General features: G+C 43.3%; 1 protein-coding gene across 2 annotated transcripts in view; it reads right to left on the bottom strand.

The window, feature by feature from the left end:
- lama1 (laminin, alpha 1) overlaps positions 1 to 26,385 on the bottom strand; it is a 361,123-nt gene that overhangs the window by 183,031 nt on the left and 151,707 nt on the right. For both annotated transcript variants that reach the window (XM_067978409.1, XM_067978414.1), the window contains exons 5-14: positions 22,645 to 22,824; positions 22,007 to 22,096; positions 19,231 to 19,348; positions 16,433 to 16,611; positions 15,791 to 15,896; positions 15,218 to 15,378; positions 11,153 to 11,293; positions 7,617 to 7,790; positions 5,219 to 5,320; positions 2,822 to 3,033 (exon numbers count right to left, since the gene is read on the bottom strand). In XM_067978409.1, coding sequence (XP_067834510.1) covers positions 2,822 to 3,033; positions 5,219 to 5,320; positions 7,617 to 7,790; positions 11,153 to 11,293; positions 15,218 to 15,378; positions 15,791 to 15,896; positions 16,433 to 16,611; positions 19,231 to 19,348; positions 22,007 to 22,096; positions 22,645 to 22,824 — 1,463 coding nt within the window. The remainder of the gene's footprint in view (positions 1 to 2,821; positions 3,034 to 5,218; positions 5,321 to 7,616; positions 7,791 to 11,152; positions 11,294 to 15,217; positions 15,379 to 15,790; positions 15,897 to 16,432; positions 16,612 to 19,230; positions 19,349 to 22,006; positions 22,097 to 22,644; positions 22,825 to 26,385) is intronic.

Genomic DNA, 26,385 nt, shown 5'->3' with positions numbered 1-26,385 from the left:
AGGGCGGTGGAAATAGATTCAATCATGGCTTTCAAAAAGGAATTGGATAAATACTTGAAGGGAAAAAATTTGCAGGGGCAGAGCCGTAAAAATTAAGCATCACGGTTACCTTGACAGCCACAGGCAATGCTGTCCTTGCCCTGCTCTGAGGCTGCAGTTTGTGGCTGCAGCAGTTGACAAATCTCAGTCACGACCTCTTTTGTGAACCGCAGCCATCAGATGCACCGGTCATCACTGAAGTTGAGATAAGAGAATTGGTCCCTGAAGGCCCTCATTGGATATGGGCTCCTGCTGAGTGCCCTGCTCCTCCTCCTCCTCCCCCCTCTTCTAGCAGCTTGTCCTGCTCTGACTGGCCTCTCTGCATGCTTCCAGTCATGCTCAATTCCTAGAGGAAGCCCTAGCAGGCTATCCATGACTGGAAGCAACCTTGTTCAGCACACTATTTTAAATGTCACTAACAGTACTGCAAGACCATCCAGACCATTCTCTATGCAATACTTTCTCCAAGTATAGGAAACTTACACAAACACCCACAATCGTGCCAGCTGCCAGAATAACTAATCCAGCAACTAACCTATAACTCCTGAATGCTCCCTTTAAATAACGCTGATGGGAGGTCCGTCAGGCCCTATAACTCCTGTTCAGCAGTGCGTGGTTAGGACAGTGTGTTGGCTGGAGTGGGGAGTTTGAAAATGCCGCCAGCTGCTTCAAATCAGCGTTGCACATTGATTTACATCACAATCTCCCTATTTTACATGCTGCCGACATTCGTTAGGTGCAACCACCTTTACCAAGATGGCGTCCTGCGCACGTCACGCTGGAAGTGTGCGCGCGCATCTCGGACGCCATTTTCGGTGTCCGCATAGCGCCTACAAAACGGGTGCTACATGGCCAAATTTAGCCCCCATGGCCTCTGGGTTGTTAGTTAAATACTACAATCACTACAATCGCCCTCCTCTCCACAGCACCTTCCCGTGCGAGCGCAGGAGATGCAACCCCTGCCCCTTCACCTCCTCACTTTCCACCATCCAGGGCTCCAAACACTCCTTCCAGGTGAAACAGCGATTTACTTGTACTTCTTTCAATTTAGTATACTGTATTCGCTGCTTACAATGCAGTCTCTTCTATAATGGGGAGACCAAACGCCGATTGGGTGATCGCTTTGCTGAACACCTTCGCTCAGTCTGCAAGTGTGACCCTGACCTGCCGGTCGCTCGCCATTTTAATTCCCCAGCCCACTCCCACTCTGACCTCGGCCTCTTACACTGTTCCAATGACAGTTTGCGAAATCTCGAGGAACAGTTCCTCATCTTTTGATTAGGCACTTTACAACCTCCTGGACTCAACACTGATTGCAATAACTTCAGATCATAACCACTGCTCCCATTTTAATTTTTTTTTTGTTGGACAGCAGCTGCTAGTAATGATTCTGCTGTTGCCATTTACAGCTCCTCTAGATCGACCTTTTGTTTCTTTACTTGTCCCATTACCACCCTCCTTGCCTTGCACCATCATCCCTTTTGTCATTAAATCACTCCTGCCCTCCACCCTATCGCAGACTCTCCCTTTTGTTCTTTCCTCCCCTCCCCTCCCCCCTTTCCCTGGCTCTGTATTTGCTTAAAAACTTTAAATCTTTAACATCTTCCAGTTCTGACGAAAGGTCTTCGACCTGAAACATTAACTCTGTTTCTTTCTCCACAGATGCTGCCTTGCTTGCTGAGCTTTTCCAGCATTTTCCGTTTTTATTTCAGATTTCCAGCATCTGCAGTATTTTGCTTTTGAATCACTACATTACACTGGAGTAAACCTTAAGTCACAGCTTGATATTTTGAAGGTAGTATTGATGTCAATAATCTTTTATTAAATTTTTCAGCAACTTGCACGTCCCTGGTATGATAATAATTTGTTAGATACTAGACAAATCTTAAAAGTACTTGTCACGTTTTGGAAATTTTAACCATTATTCCACAGAAAGGATTTAGAAAAAAAGAGTAATTAATAAATTTTGGGATTTTTAAAGTAAATTGTATTCAGACAAGTTAAAAGAGACATTGAGACGATAGGCAGTTAAAATACGAATTAGATAAGCTTTGATGTTGTTTCCCCATAGACTGTAAATAATAAGCAATTTATTAGTCTGTCTCAGCAAAAACACCCCTCACACCCATGGTGTTGGGGAAGTCTCTGTTCTTATCTGGCTGTAAACAAAGGGAGATTTTTAAAAAAAGAGACGCAGGCAGTTAGTCAGGTCCAGCAATGCCTATGAAGGCAGTCAAGTTGTTGAACAAAAGCTGCAAGAGCTCACTTTGAGCTCAGAAGGAGAATGCAGGAGGCTAGTTACAAGCTATTTTGTTTAAGTCAAGCAAGATGACCCAATGATGTGGGGGCATATAGCGTGTTCATTATTTTTTGTATTATAGCACAAAGAGAAGTTGCACTAATTGAATTAAGAATTTGAAATCATAACTGCTGCTCTCTATATACACTTGCTGTGAACTAAAGCAGTTTAAAAATTTGTGTCTGTCCTTATCTCGCCAGGTGCTTTATCAGTGCAACTTTAAAATGAATGAAGTGTGAAAGACATGAATATCCAATTCAGATCACAAAGGTTCTTACAGCCCTTAGTTATGCTATCTTATGGTTAGATATTTGCAATATGGGCACACCGCTAAACGTAAGATCGCACCAAGCCGCTTACTGGGGTGATTTGACCACTGTACCCAAGAGAATATCGAAGGCTGGACCCTGAACTGTTAACAGTACTCATCACACTTCTTTGACATTGTGCAGTCCTTTACAATTGTTCAATTTGTACACTCACCTGTACACAGCCTTTCTGGCAATGTTGTATGTGGCCCTGATCTGCAGGCGTGTTACATTTACTAGAACAGTCATTAGTTGATCTCGGTCTATTGCATTATTTGTATTAAGGTCCACAAAGTTCTCGGGTAGAAATCGAACTGTAACCAATTGTTCTTCATACGGTTGGAGCAGAAGGCCATCGGACCCTGAACTAAGCGTTCGACCATTGCCCTAAATGATCAAAATGTACACAGTTACAGTTTACACAATAAGTGAGAGCATTTTCTGTGCTGTGTAGAACTGGAAAAATATTGTAATCCAGTCAGAACAATACTGTGATTAAATGTGCCATTATACAAAGACAGCATAAAGCTACAAACAGGAGCATTTCAGCAGACTCTCATCATGTGGGGAAATATGGCAGCTATCTTGCATGCAGCAAGACTCCATGAGCAGCAGTGAGATCAATGACTAACTAATTTATTCTTAGTGTTCCTTGGTTGAGGAAGGAATGTTGGCCCAGAGATTGGAAGAATTCCCTACTCTTTTTGAAATAGTTCCACGAGATTTTTTATGTTGACATGAACCTCTGGAACAAGCAGACAGAGCCTGGTTTAACGTCTCTTCTGAAGGATGGCATCTCTGACAATGCAGCACCTCCTTGGTACTGCACTGAAGTGTCAAGCTAGATTACGCAGGTCCTGGAATGCAACATGATCCAGAACTTTCTGACCTGGAGATAAGAATTAACTAAGCCAAACTGACAGTCTAAAAATTAAAGAGCACAAAACATTTTTTACAAGGCAGTCTCTTTGAGAGGCAAAAGAGCCTATCAATCATAATTGCCTTGGTGACTTCATTCAGCAGTGTGATGATGTTGGGTTTCAACATGATCTTTACCACTGAAGGAATATTTTTCTCTGTTTGCGAACTGAAGCTAAAAAGTCAGGGTGAGTTTAAAGTTACATTAACATTAGCAAATGGAGCAAAATATACCGCATGAAACCGAGCAAAAGTTTGCCAAATGGTGTCCCTTTAAATTTTATCCCTTGCCCTTTTCCCTCCTCTATCAATGCCAACAGTGTGAAATTGAATGAAATCACATGCCCCTCATAATCACTGTCTGTAAAGTGCCAGCATCCAACTGAGGGGAATTGACTGACTTACTTCAAGAAAAACTTTCCTTAGCGAAAAAAAGGAGGGGAGAGAAGAAAATCAGGGAAGAGCCCACTCTTCAGCAAAAGGGCACCTATTTTTTTCAAACATCCTTACCACTGAATCTAGAGCTCAAACTGAAAGAGCATGAAAATAGGGCAACTTTTGCACCTTTCAAATTTACCTGAACAACCAGAATAACAAAACAGAACCTCAATTTAACATCTTATCCGAAGGGTGGTACATCTGACAATACAGAATCTCCTCAACACTGTATTGGAGTGCCATCCTAGATTATATACTGAAGTCTTGATGTGGGGTTGAACCCATAATTTCCTGACTCAGAGGCAAAATAGATATGCATCATAAAAAATGAGTACCTGTGAATGACTATAAAGAACATAAACTAATTTTGTATTTTAGATGTCAAACCATATTGCTTTCATAGTTAATGATATCATTTGCACCCCTTGATGAGATTCTTCCCTTGTAATTACTCTCACTTAGCCATCATGCTCTATGTAATCTGATCAAGGGCTTCAGTTTAATAAATCACAAGAGGAAATTTAATCAATTTATTAATCCCAGAAATTAGATCACAGTCTTGCAACTCACCAATGTTTGTGGTATTTTGATAATTTTGGTTTTTAGGCAACTTTTATGACCCTGCCAGCTATCAGTATGCTCCAAGTATTTGATGCTTAATGACGTTTACAAAAGGACATTAATGCCTTCTGGCATCAACAAAGGGGTTTTAATGAGATTCACCACACGGGGGTTTACCAGGATTAAGCAGACTTTTATTGTAAATCACTAACTGTGTGAATCCTAAACATTCACTTTTGCTTAATAACATTCTTCTGCATATGAATTACTGTGTCCAATTTACTTCCTGTACGTAAATGGTGCTTTGCAGGAATTAAAACAGAATACATATCGGTGGATTACATGTAACATGCAAGTGAAAGGGATTATTGCATGATCCCATGCTTCTGGGGAAGTGGGGAGGTAGCCACCATCATAGGGAGTGTAGGTCAGAGGACCTGGGTTACATTATAGTCCTATCTCTGACCCACGTTCACTCAAGTCCGATTCTCCACTCCGATCCCAGAATTACCCTTTAAATGTAAGTCACCTATAAGAGGTGTGCACAGAATGAATGTGTACAATGACTTGCACAGACCTCTAGCATCATAGTTTGGGAGTTGCCTTACTGTGCAATCAGTTTTATTCAATTCCTAATTGTTTCCAGCATCTTTACCTCAATGATGATATCAATATTAGAGGTCAGCTCATTATCAGTGCTTTCCATTGGAAAATCATACAACACTGTGAACTTCAGGTATCCTCCGTAGGCATTCAACTGTGAAGGGAAAAAAAAGAAAGACTTGCATTTATATAGCACCTTTCACCTCAGGACGTCCCAAAGCGTTTTACTGCCAATTAACTACTTTTGAACTGTAGTCACTGTTGTAATGTAGGAAACACAATAATCATTAAAGGGAAGCTAAAACCAGAAATAAAGCACTACAGAATCCAATGATGACTACACTCAGTTAAGTTCTAAAGTCCCAATTTTTTTTGCAGCTTCGCTGGCGGTGAGGAGTCTAACGAGGAGCAGACATAAGTCGGTTAATCAGGCTTCTGACCTTGCGTGACTGAAAACATGCCTTGCCTGATTTTCTGCGGCACCATTCGCACGGGAGAAAGTGAGGCCTCACCACCAGCATGCGTGGTCCTTGTTTAAATAGAATAATTACTTACATCGGATTTCCTAACGGGTTGAGCTCTGCCCACAGCTTGTCCTTTGCCTATAAAAATTGGGCAAATTCTTATCCAGATTCCTGGGGCCTGGTCTCTTCAAGTAAATTTCCAAGAAAGGTTAATGTTGCAGGTACTGTAAAGAATATTTGTTTCTTTTGCCTTTTCTGTTGAATTTTGCAGCATTCTGCTCCATGCATTGGTTGGTGTTGCTGCACAGTGCACCATTATTACTTGAATTAAAAAAAACTTTCTCCTGCCAGTAGTCTCCTTCCTGATTCTTGGTGGCTGCTGTCATCTGAGATAGATAGCTTTTTGGCAACCAAAGGTATTAAGGGATATGGGCCAAAGGCAGGTATATGGAGTTAGATCACAGATCAGCCATGATCTTATCAAATGGCAGAGCAGGCAAGAGGGGCCAAATGGCCTACTCCTGTTCCTATGTTCCTATAAATGCAACCATAAAAACGATGAGGATCGTAATTCCTTTGTGCATTGAGATATTACTGTATGATTCAGGTAAGGCGGATCACGGGGGAGCCAAAAATACAGGTGAAACATTCTGTCTGCACTATCCCTTGAATCTGTGTTTATGGAACCCGCCATCCCTACCTTGTCATGTCAGAGGAAGCTTAGCTTTTGAGCTTCTGCTTCACAAGGATGGCTGCCACAGAGCTGTGCCATCTGCTGCAGGATAACCTGCAGACAACACCTGGAACAGGAATGGCTCTTCCACTGGAAGTGAAGGCTATCACAGCATGAAGCTTTCATGCCAGCGCATCCTTCCAATCTACCATCGGAACTATTTGTCACATCAGGCATTCTGCAATGTACAACTTTATTAAGGAGGTGGCAATTGCAATATTTGCAAGGGGCAATGCCTTCATCACTTTTCCTGTAGAAAGGAGGCATCGACTGGACAGAGCTTTCACTGGATGGTCGCTTTCTATTGGGTGAAGGGGACTGTAGATCAGTGTTGTCCAAGACACCAGAGCATGTAATCTCAATACTCTTATTCGCATGCGTGTACTTCAACCTTTTTGTGCGTTTGTTAGTATGGTGAAAAACAGAGCATGTGAGTGGTTTTTTTCATTGTGGGTGCTTTACTTCCTTGGTTACTGAATGGTGGTGGATATTTGTTAAGTAAATATACACATGTGAAATACATTTACCTGTATTGTATGAGTGTATTAAGGTGTTTTCTACGAAAATTTAATGCATGTGGCTAAAACGGTGACGCCGTAACAGTCACTAACATGCACAATGGTATTTCCGTGGTGGTCTTGGTGGGATTCTTAGGTAGGCCAGCAGCGTCCTCAGACGCCCCCCACCCCACCAATGTAGTTCAGCAATGTTACATTGTACAGGTCGTTGGTCAGACGACATCTGAAGTACTATGCCCATTTGTGGTCCCCCCACATGGAAAAGGTCCAGAGGAGAGCTACATGAATGATTCCTATCTTAAAGAACCTCAGCTACTCAGATAGGCTCAAGGACCTTGGTCTAGTTACTTTAGATGCTCTGCCCATCATGATGTGGGGAAGGCTTGATGGACCAGCTGGTCTTTTCCTGCCTGTCAATTTTGTACATTTGAATGTTACAGGGACCCCACATCCCCCCACCCAAGTGCAATCTTTCAACTTTTCCTCAATGGGGCAGAAACCTGATGGATCTGGGATCGGCCCCAAATTGCAGGCCCTTCGCTGGAATCAGGTTTCAGTTCCCCACTCCCTCCATTATTGAAATTTCTCCCCTAACAAAGTTAATTATTTCTTTTTATAAATCAAACTTCATTGGCCATTTTCTCATCAGCCTGAGAAGGCAATAATCTCAAAACATCTTTATCTAATTTTAAAAAATAATGGGTTCGATTAAAACTTTTTAAAAAATTGATTTACCTTATTACCCAAGTATGATTCTGGAGCTGTCCAGTAATACAGGGCAGGCAGGGTTTTTCTGGCTTCAGTGTTGTTAATGCTCATTTGGTTGGGGCCATCAAACAGATCCTGATAGGGTCTCACCCTCTTTATACCCTGACGATCAGTCACTTGCCAGCTATTAACATCCATGACCTTCAAAATAAAAATGTAAATTGCGCAATATTTCTCTTGCATTGTAAAGTACAAGATTCTGTATGGTACAAATATAACTAATCCCACTCATCAATGGGTCAACAATGCTGAAGAAAATTATGTACAAATTAAATGATAACCAATTTTGGACAACAGCTATGATATTCTTTATTTTACTTAAATACCATACAAAGTTCTGCCTTAAAAATAACAAACTTTCATCAGTATCCGGCTGCTCGGTGGAATGAATAATCACTTCAATGTTTTTGAAAAAACAAATATTCAGAATGGGAACATGCTTGAAATTAAACAAATTCATTTTTTACATGTTCAGGCAGAGGAATTAATTACCCAACCATTAGTGCAATAAATTAAAATAAGGGAGGTCCCTATCCTTTGATTCTTGGGACAGCTGATTCAAATGGAACACTCATTTAGTCCAACATGAAACTTCCACTCATTAACTTCAATGCTTTGAAAGTTTTTGATTTACAAAGGCAATCCTCCAGAAAGCATTGTGAATTTAGATCACGGGCCCAATTTTAAAACCGAGCCGGGAAGGGGACGGGGGGTCAAATTGAGGACGGGAAACCCATTAGTACGGGTTTCCCGGACATCCTTACGATTTTGATGTAAGGACATCTTATTTTGTTGGTTTCCTGTCCGACTGACTGGCCTGAGTGACAGGCTGGTCTCAGTGGGTCGGGAGAGCAGCCAAGGAGAGGACGTGTTCAGGTAAGTCTGCAGGTAAGTCTTTGATTGTATGGAATTGGGGGGGGGGGGGGGGGGGGGGAGGGGAGCATGGGGGGGCATAGGCTGGCACGGGGTCATGAGTCATGAGGGAAGGGATAGGGGGTCAGTCACGGGGCGGGTGGGTGCCGGGATCGGGTGTCATCGTGAGAGTCCGCGGTCATTGAGGGGGAGGATCGGGGGTCGGAGGATCGGGGTCAGGAGTCGGAGAATCGGAGTGGGGGGAGGATTGGGATCGAGGGTCGGAGGATCGAGGTTCGGGATCGGGGATCAGGGTTGGGGTTTGGAGTGGCGGGGAAGGAGTGGGGGGAAGGATCGGGGGTCAGAGGATCAGGGTTGGGGGTCCGCGATCGGGGGGGTCCATGAGCGGAGGGTTGGGTGTTCGCGATCGTTGGGGGGGGTCGGTGCAGGTAGGCTTGTTGGGCCTGGGGTAGGCACTCCTGCTCCTCCGGGCCCACAAGCTGTGCCCTTCTAGGCACCTACCTGTTAGTCTCGGGCCTTCTCGCCCTTCTTTCACAAAGCGTAAAACAGAAAGCCCGAGAATCCCAGCCCCCTCGGGGTTGAAATCAGGAAGTCCAGAAAAATGGAGGCCCAAAGCCCCCATCAAAGGTTTTAAGGCCCGGCCCGCCTCCTGGGACTGGGTTGGACGCCCGCCCCTCTTCCCGCCCCGGTGAAAACCGGAAATGAGCAGGTAGGGGACAGGTGTGAAATGGTGGCAATTTTCATTGCCCCCCGCCCTAAACCCACCCGTTTTTCACTTTTAAAATTGAGCCCCATATGTCAAAGCAAAGTTGCTTGTGTTTAAATAAACAATGAGGGACAAATTCAAATCGTGGATGCCTGTTTGGAGCCTGAAAAATGGGCAGCCAGCAGTTGAAGATTGGGTGGGGTGTGGTGTGGTGGGGTGGGGTGGGGTGGGGTGGGATGGGGGGAGGGGGAACACCTCAGCCACCCCCTTGATGCCCAAGGCCCACCGGACGCAAAATTCAGGCTGGTCCGTAAATGGACGAGCAGACTGCCCGCCTGAAACAGGCGTACGGCTGCCTAAATATTCAAACTGGGGATCCTATTTTGGTTGTAGGATGACAATTGCAAAATGAAAAAGGGCAGAGCAGGCACGGCCTAATCGCTGGAGGCTGCTCAAAAAAAGGCCCAGGGAATTTTGAGTTTTTATCTTTGCGGGCCCAGGAGAAGCAGGTGTGCTCCTCCTGGGCCCAAAAAAAAAACCTCTGGCCAGCTGCCGGGTATGTTCGAGGCACCCCTCTCACTCCAGACCCGATTTGCCACACGGTTCAGCGTAGGAGCCAACTGATTTCTCGCCCTCCCATGACCGGCGAGCTGCAACGGGGCACTCGTTTGACGCCTGTAACTCACCAGAGGCATTTAAATGAGGTCCGATCCTAAATTTGGTTTGGACTGCCACGTCAGCATAAACGGGGAGGGGGGATGGTTGGGGTTGGGGGGGGGGGGCAGCGGCCACTCTGGTGACATAGCGCCTCCTTCAGGCAGAAGTCAAATTTCTCAGCCATGGTCTACACAAAGAGCCTAAAATAAGATTTTGATCAACTTTCTTGAAATTGAGAAACCAATGTGAAGGGGGTCAAGGTTCACAGTGTAGGACGTTACCAAGTATGGAAAGAGTGGGAGATGAGAAGAGGTAAATCACGTATAGAGGTAAAGTGACACCAAGGTGGGTTTTAAAAGTCTGCAGACTGTACGATTAAGACCCTGATTCGATCAAAGGGAGGAAAGGCGATCCACTGCTTTGATGCCCTGGGAAAGAGTGAGTTAGAATTGGAGATGGTGCGATGAGTTTTATTTAAACAGTGAAACAAAATTTAGAATTGCAGCAACAATTAAGATTTACTTTTTTTAGTTTGAGAGAAAAAGTTTATTAATTTTAAGGTGATGTTTTAAAAATAAATACCTTTGGATGGCATTATATTCCCATCACTGCATGGCATATTGGCAAACTGGAACCAACATCCAGATTAACTTAAACTTGAAAACAGCTCATGCATTTCTCATTCTGTTAAAAGTTAAAACTCTCCCCCCCCCCCTGCGCCCTGATGGCTCAGCAGTTAAATCCATCTCATGGTGAAGTATTGACTTGTTTGGGCCCAATGACTTTTACCTGGTTCTAAAAATTCTTGTGCGTTTATTAAGTCCACGTGTTCTGTGCAATGACTGAGAAGACTGCAAGTCAATTTATAGACACCAAAATGTCATAAAATCCATGCAATTTTTTCCGTACAGCTTCACAGTTTAAAGAGAGAGTTAATAGACTGTGTGGCCTTGCAAAACAATTTTGCAACACAGTAACTGACAGCTATAAACACAGAGCTGATTTAATAATAGCCAGCATTGCGGCAGCTTACAAATCCATAACAACATTGTTTCAAACCGTTTCAGAGGCAGTGTAGAGCTAAACTGCATCTTGCACTATCCCAGTAACTCCAGTTAAACGCACCATGCTGGACTTAATGGTTTGCAAGGCAGCCATCTTCATCTTTTTCCAATTTAAGTGAGAACGCTTCAATTCCACAAGGACAAATATTTGGGAAATGTAAATGAAGCATATGCATGCACATAGTTAACCAGTCAGAACTCACCTGTGTAATAGGCCAGGAAGTGCTTTCACAAACACCAGAGAGTCCAAAGCAAAAACATTCTGTGCAGCCTTCAGGATTCCTCTCCTGCAGATTGTAGAAACCCGGCTTACACTGGTCGCAGTTCTCTCCCTCCACGTTTCTCTGTAATTCAGAATTTTGTATTCTGGGTCTGAGAGTGAATTACTGGTGGCAGTACATTACGTGATTTATACCACAAGCTTACATAAATAAGCATCATTCACAACCTCGACAGCCACCAGTGAAAGCAGGTATCATTCATTCTTATACTACACTAATATTGCTGACAGTAATTTGTAGACTTCAGAGTTTTAGGGGTAAAAATTCAACTGGTTGGCAACGTGTGCCTGAAGCAAGAGGCGCGAGGATCGATAGAAATTGGTCCTTGGGCCTTATCTGACTAATTGTGGGGAGCTGCTGGCGCTGGTCGCCTCTCCGCAGGCCGCTCGCCCGACAGGTAAGAACAATTTCAGCCCTCCTGCCTCCCCGGCAGCAGCCCTCAGGTAAAGAAAGAAGTTGCATTTATTTAGCACCTTTCACGACCTCAAGACTCCCCAAAACGCTTTACAGACAATGAAGTACTTTTGAAGTGTAGTCACTGTGGTGATGTAGGAAGCATGGTCGCCAATATAAGCACAGCAAGGTCCCACAAACAGCAACGAGATAAATGACCAGATCATCTGTTTTTAGGTGTTGGTTGAGGGATAAATATTGGCCAGGACACTGGGAAGACCTCCCCTGCTCTTCTTCAAAATAGTGCCATGGGATCTTTTACGTCCAGCTGAGAGGGCAGACGGGGCTTCGGTTTAACATCTCATCCGAATGATGGCACCTCCGATAGTGCAGCACTCCCTCAGTACTGCAGTGAAGTGCCAGCCTAGATTATGTGCTCAACTCGCTGGAATGGAATGAACCTACAACCTTCTGATTCAGGAGGTGAGACTGCCATCACTGTGCCAATGCTGACACGGTAAATCACAGGAAGGGGTGGAGCGAGCTACAAGGGGAGGGGTGTGTGAGGGGGGGGGCACTCCTGCTCCTACTGGCTCCACAGGTAGGGATTTTTAAAAAAAAATTTAAATATTAACTTTTGGTTGGCAGCCGCGGGGGCTGCTGAAGAATCCTGAGCGACGCCTGCCCCACTCATCGAGAACTAATTTAGAAAAGGGGTCCTTAAACAGGTCCGCCCGAGACGCCTAAAAAGTGGGCCCTACGAATTTAGCAATGGGACCAACGCCTGCGCAAATTGGGCACGGGCCATCCCACTGCTAAATTGGTACGCTTGTCATCCGTTTTCCGCCCAAAAAGTGGGCGCCATGCATACCAATTTCTACCCCTTATTCTCTGATCTTTAAGAGATATTAAAATATTATTAAATTGTGATGGACGAGTGCTGATTGACCTGTGGACATTTCTAGCATTTTCTGATTTACTTCATATTGCCCATAGTGACATTCTAGACACTTGTTTAAAAATAAATCTAATCTCATGACATTAACTGGAGACCACCTCTTCTCCCTCTAAAACGTCCACACATCGTGTAGCTAGTATTGGAGCAGGTGAGCATTTCCAACTTATTTTCTTTAAATTATGGCCCCAAAATTCCTGGGGTCGGAGAGGGAGTAAGTAGCAGTTAGACTGGGGCGAGGGGGGAGGTCAAAATATGGGCTGAACCCGGGTTCTGCAGGAATCCCCCACAATTTGACCGGACCTTGAAATTCCGGCCGGGGAGGGGGCCCACGGATGGATCTTCCACCCCATCCCCCATGTCAAAGGGCATGTCGGACGGGTTCCTGGCCTTCTCCAGGAAAATCCTGCCTTTACACCCTTGAAAGGCCTCAGGTAAGACTTGTCCTATGTTACTTAGAGGCCTTCTAATGACCCCAAGACTTCACTAGAGTACACTTATCAGGTTGGAGTGGAGAACCGAGAGTTCGGAAAAAAATGTTTTCCGTTGGCCCATTTGGGCCTCAGGAGGAATTCACTCTGTCTTGGAAGAGCGAAGTGGCTCGAGCTAGGGTAGCTATCACTGATGTGCACTTGCTGGCGCCAGTGACTCACGCTGGATACGCAAACGACCCTGTCTCTGGACTCTGGGATGGGGTTTCCGGCATTAGGAGACAGCGGGCAGGAGTTCCGCTCCACCACACTTATGCCGGCAGGGCAGGGCCCCAGGAATTTGCAGGCCTAAGTGTCAGCCTTGGCTCAGTGGTAGACCTCTTGCCTCTGAACAGAAGGTTGTGGCTGCAAGCTCCATTGCAGAACTTAAGCAAACAAGTTTAAGTCAGTACTGAGGGAATGCTCATTGTTAGAGGTACTGTCTTTCAGGTGAGATGTTAAACGAGGCTCTGCCCCCTCAGGTGAATCCCATGGCACTATTTTAAGACAAGCAAGAGATTTTTCCCAGTGTCCTACTCAACACTTAACTTTCAACTAACCTCACCAAATACATCTCATTTGCTGTTTGTGGGATCTTGCTGTATGCAAATTGGCTGCTGCATGTGCCTACAAAAAAACAGTATTCACACGTCAAAAGTAATTCATTGGGCCATCCTGAGGATGTGAAAGGTGCTATATAAATGCAAGTTCTTTCTTTACTACCCCTCACACATGGAGCTCAATTTTAAAACTGAGCCGAGAAGGGGGCAGGGGATCAAATTGGGGACGGGAAACCCATTAGTCCGGGTTTCCCCGACGTCCAAACGATTTTGAAGTAAGGACGTCTTTTATTTATTTTTTGTCAGTTTCCCGACCAACTGACCAGCCTGAGTGACAGACTGATCTCAGTTGGATGGGAGACCAGTCAGGGAGAGGACGTCTTCAGGTAAGCCTTTGCTTGTATGGTGGGGGGGGTGGGGGGGTGGGCACGGGGGGGCATGGGTGGGCATAGTTTGGCACAGGGTCAAGAGTCATAGGGGGAGGGATCGGGGGTCAGTCACAGGAGGGATGTCAGGATCGGGCGTCATCACGAACGTTGAGGGGGAGGATCGGGGGTCAGAGGATCGGAGTGGGGGGGGGGAGGATCGGGGTTGGGGGATCGGGGGTCCGTGATCAGGGGTCGGGAGTCCGCGATCGTTGGGGGGTCGGTGTAAGTAGGCTTGTTGGGCCTGGGGAAAGCACTCCTGCTCCTCCGGGCCCACAAGCTGTGCCTTTCTAGGCACCTACCTGTTAGTCTCGGGCTTGCTCGCCTCCTTTCACGAGACATACAACAGAAGACCCGGAAATCCTGGCCCCCGAGGTTGAAATTGGGAAGTCCAGAAAAGTGGAGGCCTGAAGCCTCCTTGAAAGGTTTTAAGACCCGACCTGCCTCCTGGGAATGGGTTGGTCGCCCGCCCCTCTTCCCGCCCCGGTGAAAACCAGAAATGGGCGGGTTTGGGGCGGGTCTGAAATGGTGGCAATTTTCAACGTCTCCCTGGGCCCAATCTACCCATTTTTCACTTTTAAAATTGAGCCCATGAGTTGTTGGATTCATTTTGGAAAAACAAAAAGTTACCTCCTGGAGAAACTGTACTTTTCTAGAAAGGAAGCTGTAACTTTTGTTGAAGGTGTGCCCCCACCCCCCACCTCCGCTTTCCCTGCTCTCTATTCCCACTAAGACATAAACCTTCTGCAGGCAAGTGGGCAGACAACATGCTCCCAGGCCTCCGCCACTCTTCAGTAAAACATTAGAAAGCAAGCAAAAGGGTCCCAGTGATGACTTTTCCTGCTGCCTAATGAAGAGATGTCTGGCATCAGTTTGACACATCCCCATGGCAGCTCCGCTGAATCTGGTAACTTAGTGGAGTGAGCGATTCAGACTTCCATCACATCATAGCATCAGATCGTGACGCCCTAACGTATTGTCCCACCATGCTGCCTGTTAATGAAACATTTGGGGTTCTCCCACCGGTCTAATTTCTACCCCAATATGCCCACAACCATAGTGACAGTCAGTGTCCCAGTGTAGTCTCCTGAATGTTTGGTCTGAGAAAATTACACAGTGACTTTACAAAATATGTGTATTTTTTTTTTAAAGAAGAGATATATTGCAACATGGTGTCTACAAACCTTGCATTGGCATGGCTCAGCACAAGGGTCATCATTGATGCTGCCTACAATACTACAATTGCAGCGCATACAATTGGGAAAGCCTTTAAAGCCCAAAGCACAATGGTTGCACATCTTCCCAGCGTAACCTTCTCGGCAATGGCACTGACCAGGGAAAAGACCTAGTACAAAAAAAATAGAAAGCAAGCAATAGAGATTTATGTACAGAATTATGTGAATAATGCTTTATAATGTAACAAAAACTTACACAGACCTCTTCTAGATTTAATTGATTTACACAGTGGATGGTGAAAGTGTGGAACGGACAGTCCCGGGAGGCAGTAAAGGCACTCAATGTGGAATAAAGGTACAGGAGAATTGGATAGATATTTGAGAGATTGGGCCATTGAAAGGTATTAGTTGTTGGGACCAGCCAAGTAAGATTGCAGAGTCTTCTCCAGTCCTGTACTTTCCTTTATCTCTGCCATGCACTATAGCATTCTTCTAGTTCTTTCAATACATAAAAGTCTATCTATGAATATATTGTTATTTTTGCAAATGGAGTTAAGAAGCCACATATTTAAATCAACTTACCACGTTCTGTGAATGCATGATTGTCATCCTTCACACAAGTAGTATTTATAGATCCTGCTGAGTCACAGCCACATGGCAAGCACGGATCACGGTCAAAAGGAGACATCTGCAAATATATCAACATTATAAGCAAACCAAAACAAACTGTTACTCTATCCAGTTCTTCACTATTTAATTAATAGCTTGAATAATATCCTGATTTAAAAGAAATCTACCAATATATTTAAAAATATTAAGAAAACATATTTTAAATAATGTCTCACTCTTGCCCTCAACCCTATCACAGGTTGTTCTTTCCTCCCCTCCCCTCCCTACCCCTCTTTCCCTGGCTCTGTCCTTGCGTAAAAACTTTAACTCTTTAATATTTTACAGTTCTACATTTCGACCTGAAATGTTAACTCTGTTTCTTTCTCCACAGATGCTGCCTCACTTGCTGAGCTTTTCCAGCATTTTCTGTTTTTATTTCAGATTTACAGCATCCGGAGTATTTTGCATTAAATAATGTCATTAGTTGTGGTTTGAAATGCTTAACTTCAATATCATAACAATGTTACAAGACTAAAACTGAAAGTATAGATAGTTGGTTATTCGCACCAGAGGAACTGGGTCAGATTAAAGGATTCTGCTTCACACAACAGTTACCTTGTAAGGTCTGTAGAAGCCATTGATACAGGTCTCACAGTTGATACCTGTAGTGTTGTTGGTACAATTGACACATACACCTCCACCAATGTATTGACCGAGCATGTTCAAACTCAGGTTGCGATCAGCTACACTTTGGTCATAGTAACAATCCTCTGTTTTGCCATGGCAATTGCACTCTGGTTAGAAAACAAAATGAGTGCAAATTGAGATAAGCGTCTTCATATCATACTCAAATCAAATCTATGGTAATTTCAGTACGTAAAGATATCTACCAACAACATCTTGGATCCAAATGTGAAAAATAACTGCATCTATGAAGCATAATTCAAAGTTTGCAGATGACACGAAAGTCGGAAATGTAGTAAACAATGTGGAGGACAGTAACAGACTTCAGGAGAACAGAAGGCAGGCTGGTGAAATGGGCAGACATGAAGCAGATGAAATTTAACGCAGAGAAGTGTGAAGTGATGCATTTTGGTAGGAAGAATGAGGAGAGGCAATATAAATTAAATGGTACAATTTTAAAGGGGATGCAGGAACAGAGAGACCCTGGGGATGTACATACACAAATCTTTGAAGATGGCAGGACAAGTTGAGAATGCTGTTAAAAAAACATATGGGATCCTGGGCGTTATTAATAGAAGCATAGAGTACAAAAGCAAGGAAATTATGCTAAACCTTTATAAAACACTGGTTAGGCCACAGCTGGAGTATTGTGTTCAATTCTGGGCACCACACTTTAGGAGGGATGTCAAGGCCTTAGAGAGGGTGCAGGAGAGATTTCCCAGAATGGTACCAGGGATAAGGGACTTCAGTTATGTGGAGAGACTGGAGAAGCTGGGGTTGTTCTCCTTAGAACAGTGAAGATTATGGAGAGATTTGATAGAGGTGTTCAAGACCATGAACAGTTTTGATAGAGTAAGTAAGGAGAAACTGTTTCCAATGGCAGAAGGGTCGGTAACCAGAGGACACAGGTTTAAGGTGATCGGCAAAAGAGCCAGAGGCGACATGAGGAAACATTTTTTTTACGCAGCGAGTTGTTATGATCTGGAATGCACTGCCTGAAAGGGTGGTGGAAGCAGATTCCATAGTAACTTTCAGAAGGGAATTGGATAAATACTTGAAGGGGAAAAATTTACAGGGCTACAGGGAAAGAGCAGGGGAATGGGATTAATTGGATAGCTCTTTCAAAGAGCTGGCACAGACACGATGGGCTGAATGGCCTCTTCCTGTGCTGCACCTACTATGATAACAGATGTTTGACAACATACAAAACAGTGAATATAATAAATGCATATTGATATCTTAGCTCTAAATTTTTGTCACAAAATTGAATTTCTTCTTCTGAAGTCTGGTTTTACTGACTCACACAAGTCCTAAATGTAGAGGATAATTAAAATGGCATCACTTTATATTCAAATATAAAATGACATATTGCATTGCTAAATAAAGAAAAACTATAACTTTAATTTGGTGGGGGGAGGGGTTGTTACTTTAGTTAGAATTAGATAGCAACAAGCTGAACCTTCGCATTACATGGAACTATTTAGAAATTACAACACGGAAGCAGGTCTTTTGGCCAACCAGTCCATGTTGGTGTTTATCCCCCACTAGAGTAGTAGTCCGAATTCATGTGCGTGCTTTATCCCATACCCTTTAATTCAGTCAACCACCTGTCTAACCTGTTCTTAAATGCTGACATGGCCTCTGCTTCAATCACTAACTGTTTGCGTTCCACAGCCTCAGAACCATCTGTGTAATACGTTTCTTCCGCACTCTATCCTAAATCTCTTACATTTAATCTTCTACGTCCCCTAGTTCCAAGCCCTTAAATTACTGGAAACCGTCTGTTTCTATCTGCTCGGTCGGTCCCATCCCTTCAACATTTTAAATACCTCTATCAAATCTCCCCATCATCCCCTCTCTTTTAACGAAAACAGTCTCAGCAATGAAAATGCTGCACGTTTGCTGAACAATAATACGGTATTGTGGAAAAATTTAACTTCCTATGACGACACACTGACTACAGACACTAAGTGGATTTCCACAAGGTTAAATTGGAAATGTGGGGGTGAAATTCAACTTCGGCGGGGGCACAAAACGAGCGGATCGGATTGACTGTTATACACCCCGCCCGGTATACACCCCGCCCGGTATACACCCCAGCCCGGTTTACACCCCAGCCCGGTTTACACCCCAGCCCGGTGTACACCCCCGCCCGATATACACCCCCGCCCGATATACACCCCGCCCGGTATACACCCCCGCCCGATATACACCCCCGCCCGATATACACCCCGCCCGATATACACCCCGGCCCGATATACACCCTGGACGATTTTCCTTCCCGTTGACTTCAATGGGTGTACAATGGGCGCCCCACAGAAGTTAAATTTCACTCCTATAGACTCAGAAATTTCAGCACAAGTCATTCGGCCTATTGTGCCTATGCAGTGCTAGCTCCACATTGAAGGCATCTAATCTGATCCAATTTTTCTACTCTTTCATCATACTCTAATATTACGGCCTCTTCCAGTGTTTGTCTAATTCCTTGTTAAATGCTGTGATTGACTCAGCTTTAACAGCAACTTTCAGTAATCCAAATCATATTCTAATAATTTTTTATGTGAAAAAAATTCTTTTTAACTTCCTCTTTATGCTTAGTACTGATCCTAAATTTATGCCTCTTGTGCCCATTTCCCAGCCAGTGGAAACAACCCTTCGCTATCTGTCCTCTCAAAACCTTTCATAATTGTAAGCACCTCTATTAAATCCACTTAAAAGTGTCTACTTACTCTCACATGTGTTATCAGAAGTAAAGGTTCCAGACCGCCATGCTTTCTGATGGTAACCAGGGCAACACTCACCACAGCTCTCCCCACAGGTGTTGTGTTCACACTGGCACTGTAATCTCTAAAATATTTTTTTAAAAAAAGATCGGTGTAAAAAGTTATTTTCTTTTATCTCAAAAACGTTCTACATTTCTGGTAACCCAGGAGGAAAAGGCTTTCAGAATTCAATGCTTAAGGCAGGATGTCCATTGTCGATGCAATTGAAGAGTTGATGAACATGCATTAGTTTTTTTCTTGGTCAGGCACCATTTCCTCCTAGTGCTGTGAACTCAAAAAAAAAGTCTGATTCAATCCATTCAAGTCCAAATGCATGTAATTTCATCGAGATCAACTTGTGCCAAAGTTCAGCTGCATATACATCAACTAATCAATAGCACTTGATTTGACAAAGGTTGTGCCCAGCAGCTGTTTCTGGTTTGCCTGATTCCAAACTCTGGTCTCTGAATGTGACGGGAAAAAAAACACATTTCCGTGATGTTTATTCATCTCAGAAAGCAAAGCTAAATTGGTTATTTTGAGTGGAATGCAATGGTCAAGAGGGGCGACATCAGAATGGAGCAAAGATTAAGTATCATATCTGTGGCTAAATTCAAAGAAAATTGGATTTTAAAAATAAGGCAAACTTTGCCCATTCAAAAGCAACCTTGAAATATGTTTAATTTTTTTAATCATCTCACTCGGACCTTTGAGAAGTTTCTTTGATACTCAGATTACATATTTTTATTATTGCAGCATGTGCTGGGAGTTGGGTCGACTAAATCTAATCCAGATTGGGAGGCATTACTGGAGGCTCAGAATTTTATTTCATTCTCTCATTGTTGCAACATCAACCAAAATGACTGTGGTGTCCCTGCATTTGGGCAAATAACTGCATTTAGACATGCAGTTAGTTGTTCATTCTTTTTTTGCATCTCAAAACCTATGTAATCGCGAGGAAGCCTTTTTACAATGGTAGACTGCATATTGATTGTCAAAATCTGCAACTTTTCTCCGTTAATTGAAGGGATAGCAAAATAATGTTTGTCTGTCAGAGCTGTTGTGCCACTTTGTTTGGTAGCCCCAAATGGGTGTAGGCCAAGTCATGTGACACTGAGCATATTTTCACTCCTCCTGTCTATACTCTTCTAGCTAAGAATTTTAGCTGCATAAAAAATAACATATTGACATGTGTTTTTCTAATGTAGAGAGCTAGCTTGTCATTGAATAGGCAGAGACATCTGCTCTCGTCCCCATTTGGTGTTTATGGTAAAACATTTGTTGTAAGGGATATGGGGATCGGGCAGGAAAGTGCAGTTGAGGTCGAAGATCAGCCATGATCTTAATGAATGGCGAAGCAGGCTTGAGGGGCCATTTGGCCTACTCCTGCACCTATTTCTTATGTTCTTATCTAATAGAGCTCACAGCCAAACATGACTTCTGCTATATGGAATCTAGCATCCGGCATACAACATAAATAACTACTAGTTAATAATTTCAGCATTTAATAGTGGCAACTTTAAAGAGAATCTAACCCTTTTAAAAAATTTAAGTTGCAGAAAATCGTTAATGTTAACAACATTTACTATTAGTCATTTTTTTCTGAATATTTGTTTAATTATGATTGGGGATGAAACAAAGAGTCGACAAGCAGCTTCCAGGGGGTACTGATCCCAGTGACTTGAGACATCACAAGGCTACAGAGGCATCTTGAGTTACTAACATTTACTTCAGATTTAATTAGCACCGAGATACTTGAAACAGATTAACCTAAACAACGACAACTTGCATTTATATAGCACCTTTAACGTAGTAAACACGTCCCAAGGGGAGATGGGGAGGGAAGTGATGCCAGCAATTCATTGCAACCATTTCATTGTCAAAAGTGATGCTCTTCAAAAAAAGATTATTGACTGTTTTTTCCTCTGTTATACTGCTTGAAATTTAGCAGTATAGTGGCAGAAAAATGAAGGGAGATGAGGCAGGAAAACCTATCATCACATTCCCACCCCTGCTAACACTGCCAGGAATACTGCTACTCCCATCCCAGCATGTAAATTGACATTTAAATGACAGTAATGAGGTGGTGGCCTGGAAAGCCAGATGACTTTCCTGCCTCCAATCTCTACTACTGCCGACCCCAGGCACTGCCGGAGGAGGGATGGAGGTAGATCCTGGGGCACCAGGATCCTTTAGAGGGAGAGGACACAGTAGTGGACATCGCTCCCTCTCCTCGCCTCACAATCACTGACCTTTTTCAGGCATTGGCTCAGTCCGAGGCCTAAAATAAAACTGACATTAGAACTTCGGGGCGCTTTTGTCCCCATTAAAGTTGGCTCCTCTCCTGCAACTGCAGTGGGTATCCTGCTGCGATGTTGCCATGTTTCCCTATCTAGCAGCAGCAGGCTCCCTCTCTCCCTCTGTGATGGTGGGCATGCTGCCTGGAATCCGCCCCGCATAAGTAAGGACCCTCAACCCAGAAATCTGGGTCGGGGGTCACAGCAGGGTCAGCTCTAATAGTCAACATCATCACTGCCTTTATCGCTCCACTCAAAAGATGAAGAATTATAAATTTAAGACAGGATTTAAGTTAACAATTAAACCAAGGTACACCAGTCCTAAAGCGGCACATACTTTTCCACAGATATTCATGATCGATCAGATCCTGAAATTGTGGTAACTTTTTATGACTGTACATGTTATACATATACTCATTTTTCCATGGACATAATCTGTTACAAACCATTAGTGTTTCGTCCCATGGACAGCTGCGTGCATGACCGTAACAGATACACATGCCTCCAACTGAGATATCCTTGATGGAGTAGTAATACTGTGTAAGAAAAGAAACCAGACGTAATTTGAAACCTGTTAGTATTCAGTATGAATCGTCACATTAAATTCCTGAATTCACAGAATGTTCACATTTACACGATGAAGGCATTTGAAAATCAGCTGACATTTAAAAAAAACTGGGTACGATATGAAAATCTCTAAATTAGTTACTTTAGCAAACTCACAAGGTTAATATTATTGTGTTGCTGGTTTGCAACCAAACAAATTCACTAGTTTAAAAGTAAAATCGTGCAAATAAAAAGATCTTACTTTAAAAGGCAATACATAATCTACAAAGTTTCAAATGTATGGAAAAGGGGTTTCAAACCATTTCCCCTAAAGAAGGAGGAAATTTTTAAACAAATTATAAGCCACTGTAAAACAAAAGAAGAGAACAATCTTTTATGCATAGATAAAATGTTGCATCCTCTGTTCAATTTTTTTTTTAAAAGAAGCTTTATTCACATGGTGAAATGTTTTGTTCCTCTTGTCGAGAAAAAGAAACAAATACCAGAAATGGGCCGTTAATGGTTCCATTTTCCTTACCCTACGAGTAACAATGGGATCAACCTCCCTAGGGTCACGATATCCAAGGGTCATGAGGTCAGCATTGAGTGTTCTGATGCGCTGAAGGAGGAGACGAATGTAACGAGCTGAGGTAAACGCCAACAATGTAGGGGAAGGGTCATCAGCACTGGGTCTGCCGTTGATCAGGGATGTGTGAATCTGCATAACAGAGAAGAAGGTATTGTGATTGAACCATTACAAAAAACATGAATTAACAAGCTACATAACCTCTCTGGGAATTACAGAGCTAAATTTAGTGCATTATTAAAACACCACTTGGATTTTCACTTTCTCCTCCTCTGAAGAAGGTGTACTCGGGACTTCCCACACAGCTTTGATTTTCTACTTTATTAAATTGAGAAGCCAAGGAGAAAGTCAATGGCCCTAGTGAAGGACCCCACTACGGTTACAAAGATTACAAGGATAATTTTGAAAGTAGTTATTAGGTGGTATCAACCTTATGATTTAGAAGTCTGAAGATTGTAAGAGTAAAGAAAAACAGAGAAATAAGGAGTTCCATACTCACTTACTGACTGCATTGAAGTACACTTCCTACCATCTTAGAAGGACATGTTTTCACCGGTCAATTATTCAGAAAAGAGCACACATGTACAGATGGGGCTCTGCTGCTTGATGAATACCTTCCAACTGGTACTTGTCATCTGGCATCTGACAGACTTTCTGTAACTTTCCCAAGTCTATGACATGGTATGTTTATGGTGCAGAGCCTGTCTCTAGACATTGTCGCATGAATAAGGTGGCCATAGATACCATTTCTAACTTTATTTTCTTATGGAGCATCATTTAGATTTTATTAAGTCCATGTTGAGCTCGAAATCCACAGATTTGTTACTAAATGTCAACATAGCTCCATAGAATCATTGAAAATTTACGGCACAGATGGAGGCCATTCGGCCCATCGTGTCTGCACCGGCCGAAAATGAGCCACCCAACCTAATCCCACTTTCCAGCACTTGGTCCATAGCCTTGTAGGTTATGGCACTTCAGGTGCCTATCGAGGTACTTTTTAAATGAGTTGAGGATTTCTGCCTCTACCACCCTTTCAAGCAGTGAGTTCCAGACCCCCACCACCCTCTGGGTGAAAAATAATTTCCTCAGCTCCCCTCTAATCCTTCTACAAATCACTTCAAATCTATGCCCCCTGATTATTGACCTCTCTGTCATGGAAAATATGTCCTTTCTATCCACTCTATCTCAGCCCTTCATAATTTTGTACACCTCAATTAAATCACCCCTCAGCCTCCTTTGTTCCAAAGAAAACAACTCCAGCCTTTCAAATCTTTCCTCATAGCTAAAATTCTCCAGTCCTGGCAACATCCTCGTAAATCTCCTCTGTACGCTCTCTAGTGCAATTACATCCTTCCTGTAATGTGGTGACCAGAACTGTACACAGTATTCAAGCTGTGGCCTAACTAATGTCCTCCAGAGTAGAGGAATCAGCTTGTGAATGGAATAAAAAATCCTACCTTACTGAATACATTTTCCGAAGAGAAAAGTGAATAATGGTGAAGCTATATCTGCAAATCTTGGATAAAAACACAAAGTAATTTGTCCACTATGCACTGATGGTTTCCATTGTCTATTTATTGGTAGTGCATCAGCTTGTAAAAACCAGTGCTGGAAAGGTCAACTCCTGAGATGCTGCTCCTGTAAGCTCTCTGTCAGAAAGATCGCCTGCTTCTATCTCTGTAACATTGCCCACCTCTACCACTATCTTAACCCATCCACCAATGAAACCATCATACAAGCTTTTGTCACTTCCATAAACTCCAGCTGATCCTGAACTTGCTGCTCATATCCTATCCTGCACCAAGTCTCGCTCACCCATTAATCATCCTCGCTGATCTACATTGACCCTGTTAGTGTAAAATTTGGGCTGTTGGGTTAAAGGCAACGATGAAGTGACTATTGGGTACACGGTGGTGGTCATTACCCTAAAACCACACTGAAATGCGCTTTGTGTAGATTAGACTAACCTTAATTAAAGCTTAAACATAACACTTGACTACTAACAAAATGGACACTACTAAACAAAATGGATTCTGTGACTGTGGGAAAGACAGTTAAAAGTGTTGAGTTTGTACATTCCAAAACTGACTTACAGTCTGGGAATACAAAAGACATTTCACAACGAACTGATAAAACTATAGAACCAGACTGCGTGAAACAAAGGCATACTGTCTTAAGGTGATAACAGTTGTTTTAATATGATTGGAAGTCCGTAGTTGCTGTGCGGGCTTAATTGGTTAATGTGTAAACAGTCCGTTGTTGCCATGCGGGCTTAATTGGTTAATGTGTGTAATCAAGATTAATGATGTAAAAGCTACTGAAAGTCTGTATTTTAAAGGTATAAAAAGCGTGACAACCATTTTAAAGTTGAGGAGGTAGTTGCGAACGCTGCGGAGCATCCAGTTCTTCTCCCAAAGTACTTTGTCCAATAAACTGCATGTTGAATCTTTAAGTCTGACTCCGAGTGGTGATTTTCCCACAACAACCCCAACAGCTCAAATTTAAATTCTTGTCCTTTAAATCCCTCCATGGCCTCATCCAGCCTATGTCTGTAACCTCTTCCAACCCTACAACAACCCTCCACCCCCTCCCCAAATCCAACACCCCAGTTTTCTAATTCCAGCATCTTGTGCATCTATCTTTCCGTACATCCCACTATTGGCAGCCATGTCTTCAGTCACCTAATTCCTTCTCCCTGAAATTCATCCCTGAACCTCTCTGGCTCTCCATTTCCCCCTCCTCCTTAAAGACCCTCCTTAAAACCAGTTCTTTTGGTCACGCCTCCTAATCGCTCTTTCTTTGGTTCGGCATCCATTTGCCTGATGTCTCTGTGAAATGCTTTGAGATGTTTTTCTACCTTAATTGTACAATACGCAGAACATAGAATTTTTTGGCACTGAATTTAGCCCGTCGTAGGGACTTACATTACACAGTTCCAATTTCCTGCTTTTTTTCCCCCCAAACAAAACCAAATTTCCTGAATTCTTCCCATACCTTCTCATGTTCTTCTTCTGTAAGTAATTATTCTGCACCTTTTTGAATGCTGTAGTCAATTTAGCACTGATCACCACATTGCAATAACTCTGTGTGAAAAGGCTTCTTCTAATCTCCCCATTTTTGTATCTAGTGCTTTGTTAGCTGATCTCAGCCACAGCATAAACAGGGGAAAGCTACAATTAACCTCATCACCCCTGCACAAGGTAGAGGAAGATCAGCAAGGATTCCTGCTCCTGAGCACTATCCATTGACCCCTGTGGACTAGAGGTCTGGTGCCTCTCACATTGTCGAAGAATTTATCTAGTTCACTATCTAGGTTCACATACGGAGAACAGTCCCATGGAGGCCGGGGGGTCCAGAGGGTGCTGGTCACTCACTGAGGTGTAGCACAGAATTTATCAGCACCTTCAGGAGAGAAGGGATGAAAATTGGAGAGGGGTGGATAAAAGCTTCCCCCTTCCCGTGGGCGATAGTGGTTTCAGATCATTAGCCTCAGCGTGTGTGGAAGAATGAATAAAGGATTGTCCGCACTTTTTCCAATACTTTAGGAACAGTGCCTGAGGAATAATAATCACCTTCATTATAGTGGAACTGGTTTCGATTTGACCTCTCTACCAGTCAGTACAATCGCTCAAGTATATAAACAGAAATTTAAATCACGCTTAAAACACTTGACAAATAGGGAAAAAAAAG

The sequence above is a fragment of the Heptranchias perlo genome, chromosome 3 (genome assembly GCF_035084215.1).
Source record: "Heptranchias perlo isolate sHepPer1 chromosome 3, sHepPer1.hap1, whole genome shotgun sequence".
NCBI classification, from domain to species: Eukaryota; Metazoa; Chordata; class Chondrichthyes; order Hexanchiformes; family Hexanchidae; genus Heptranchias; species Heptranchias perlo.
Note: the sequence above shows the minus strand (reverse complement) of the source record. Positions and strands in the feature narration are given on the sequence as shown.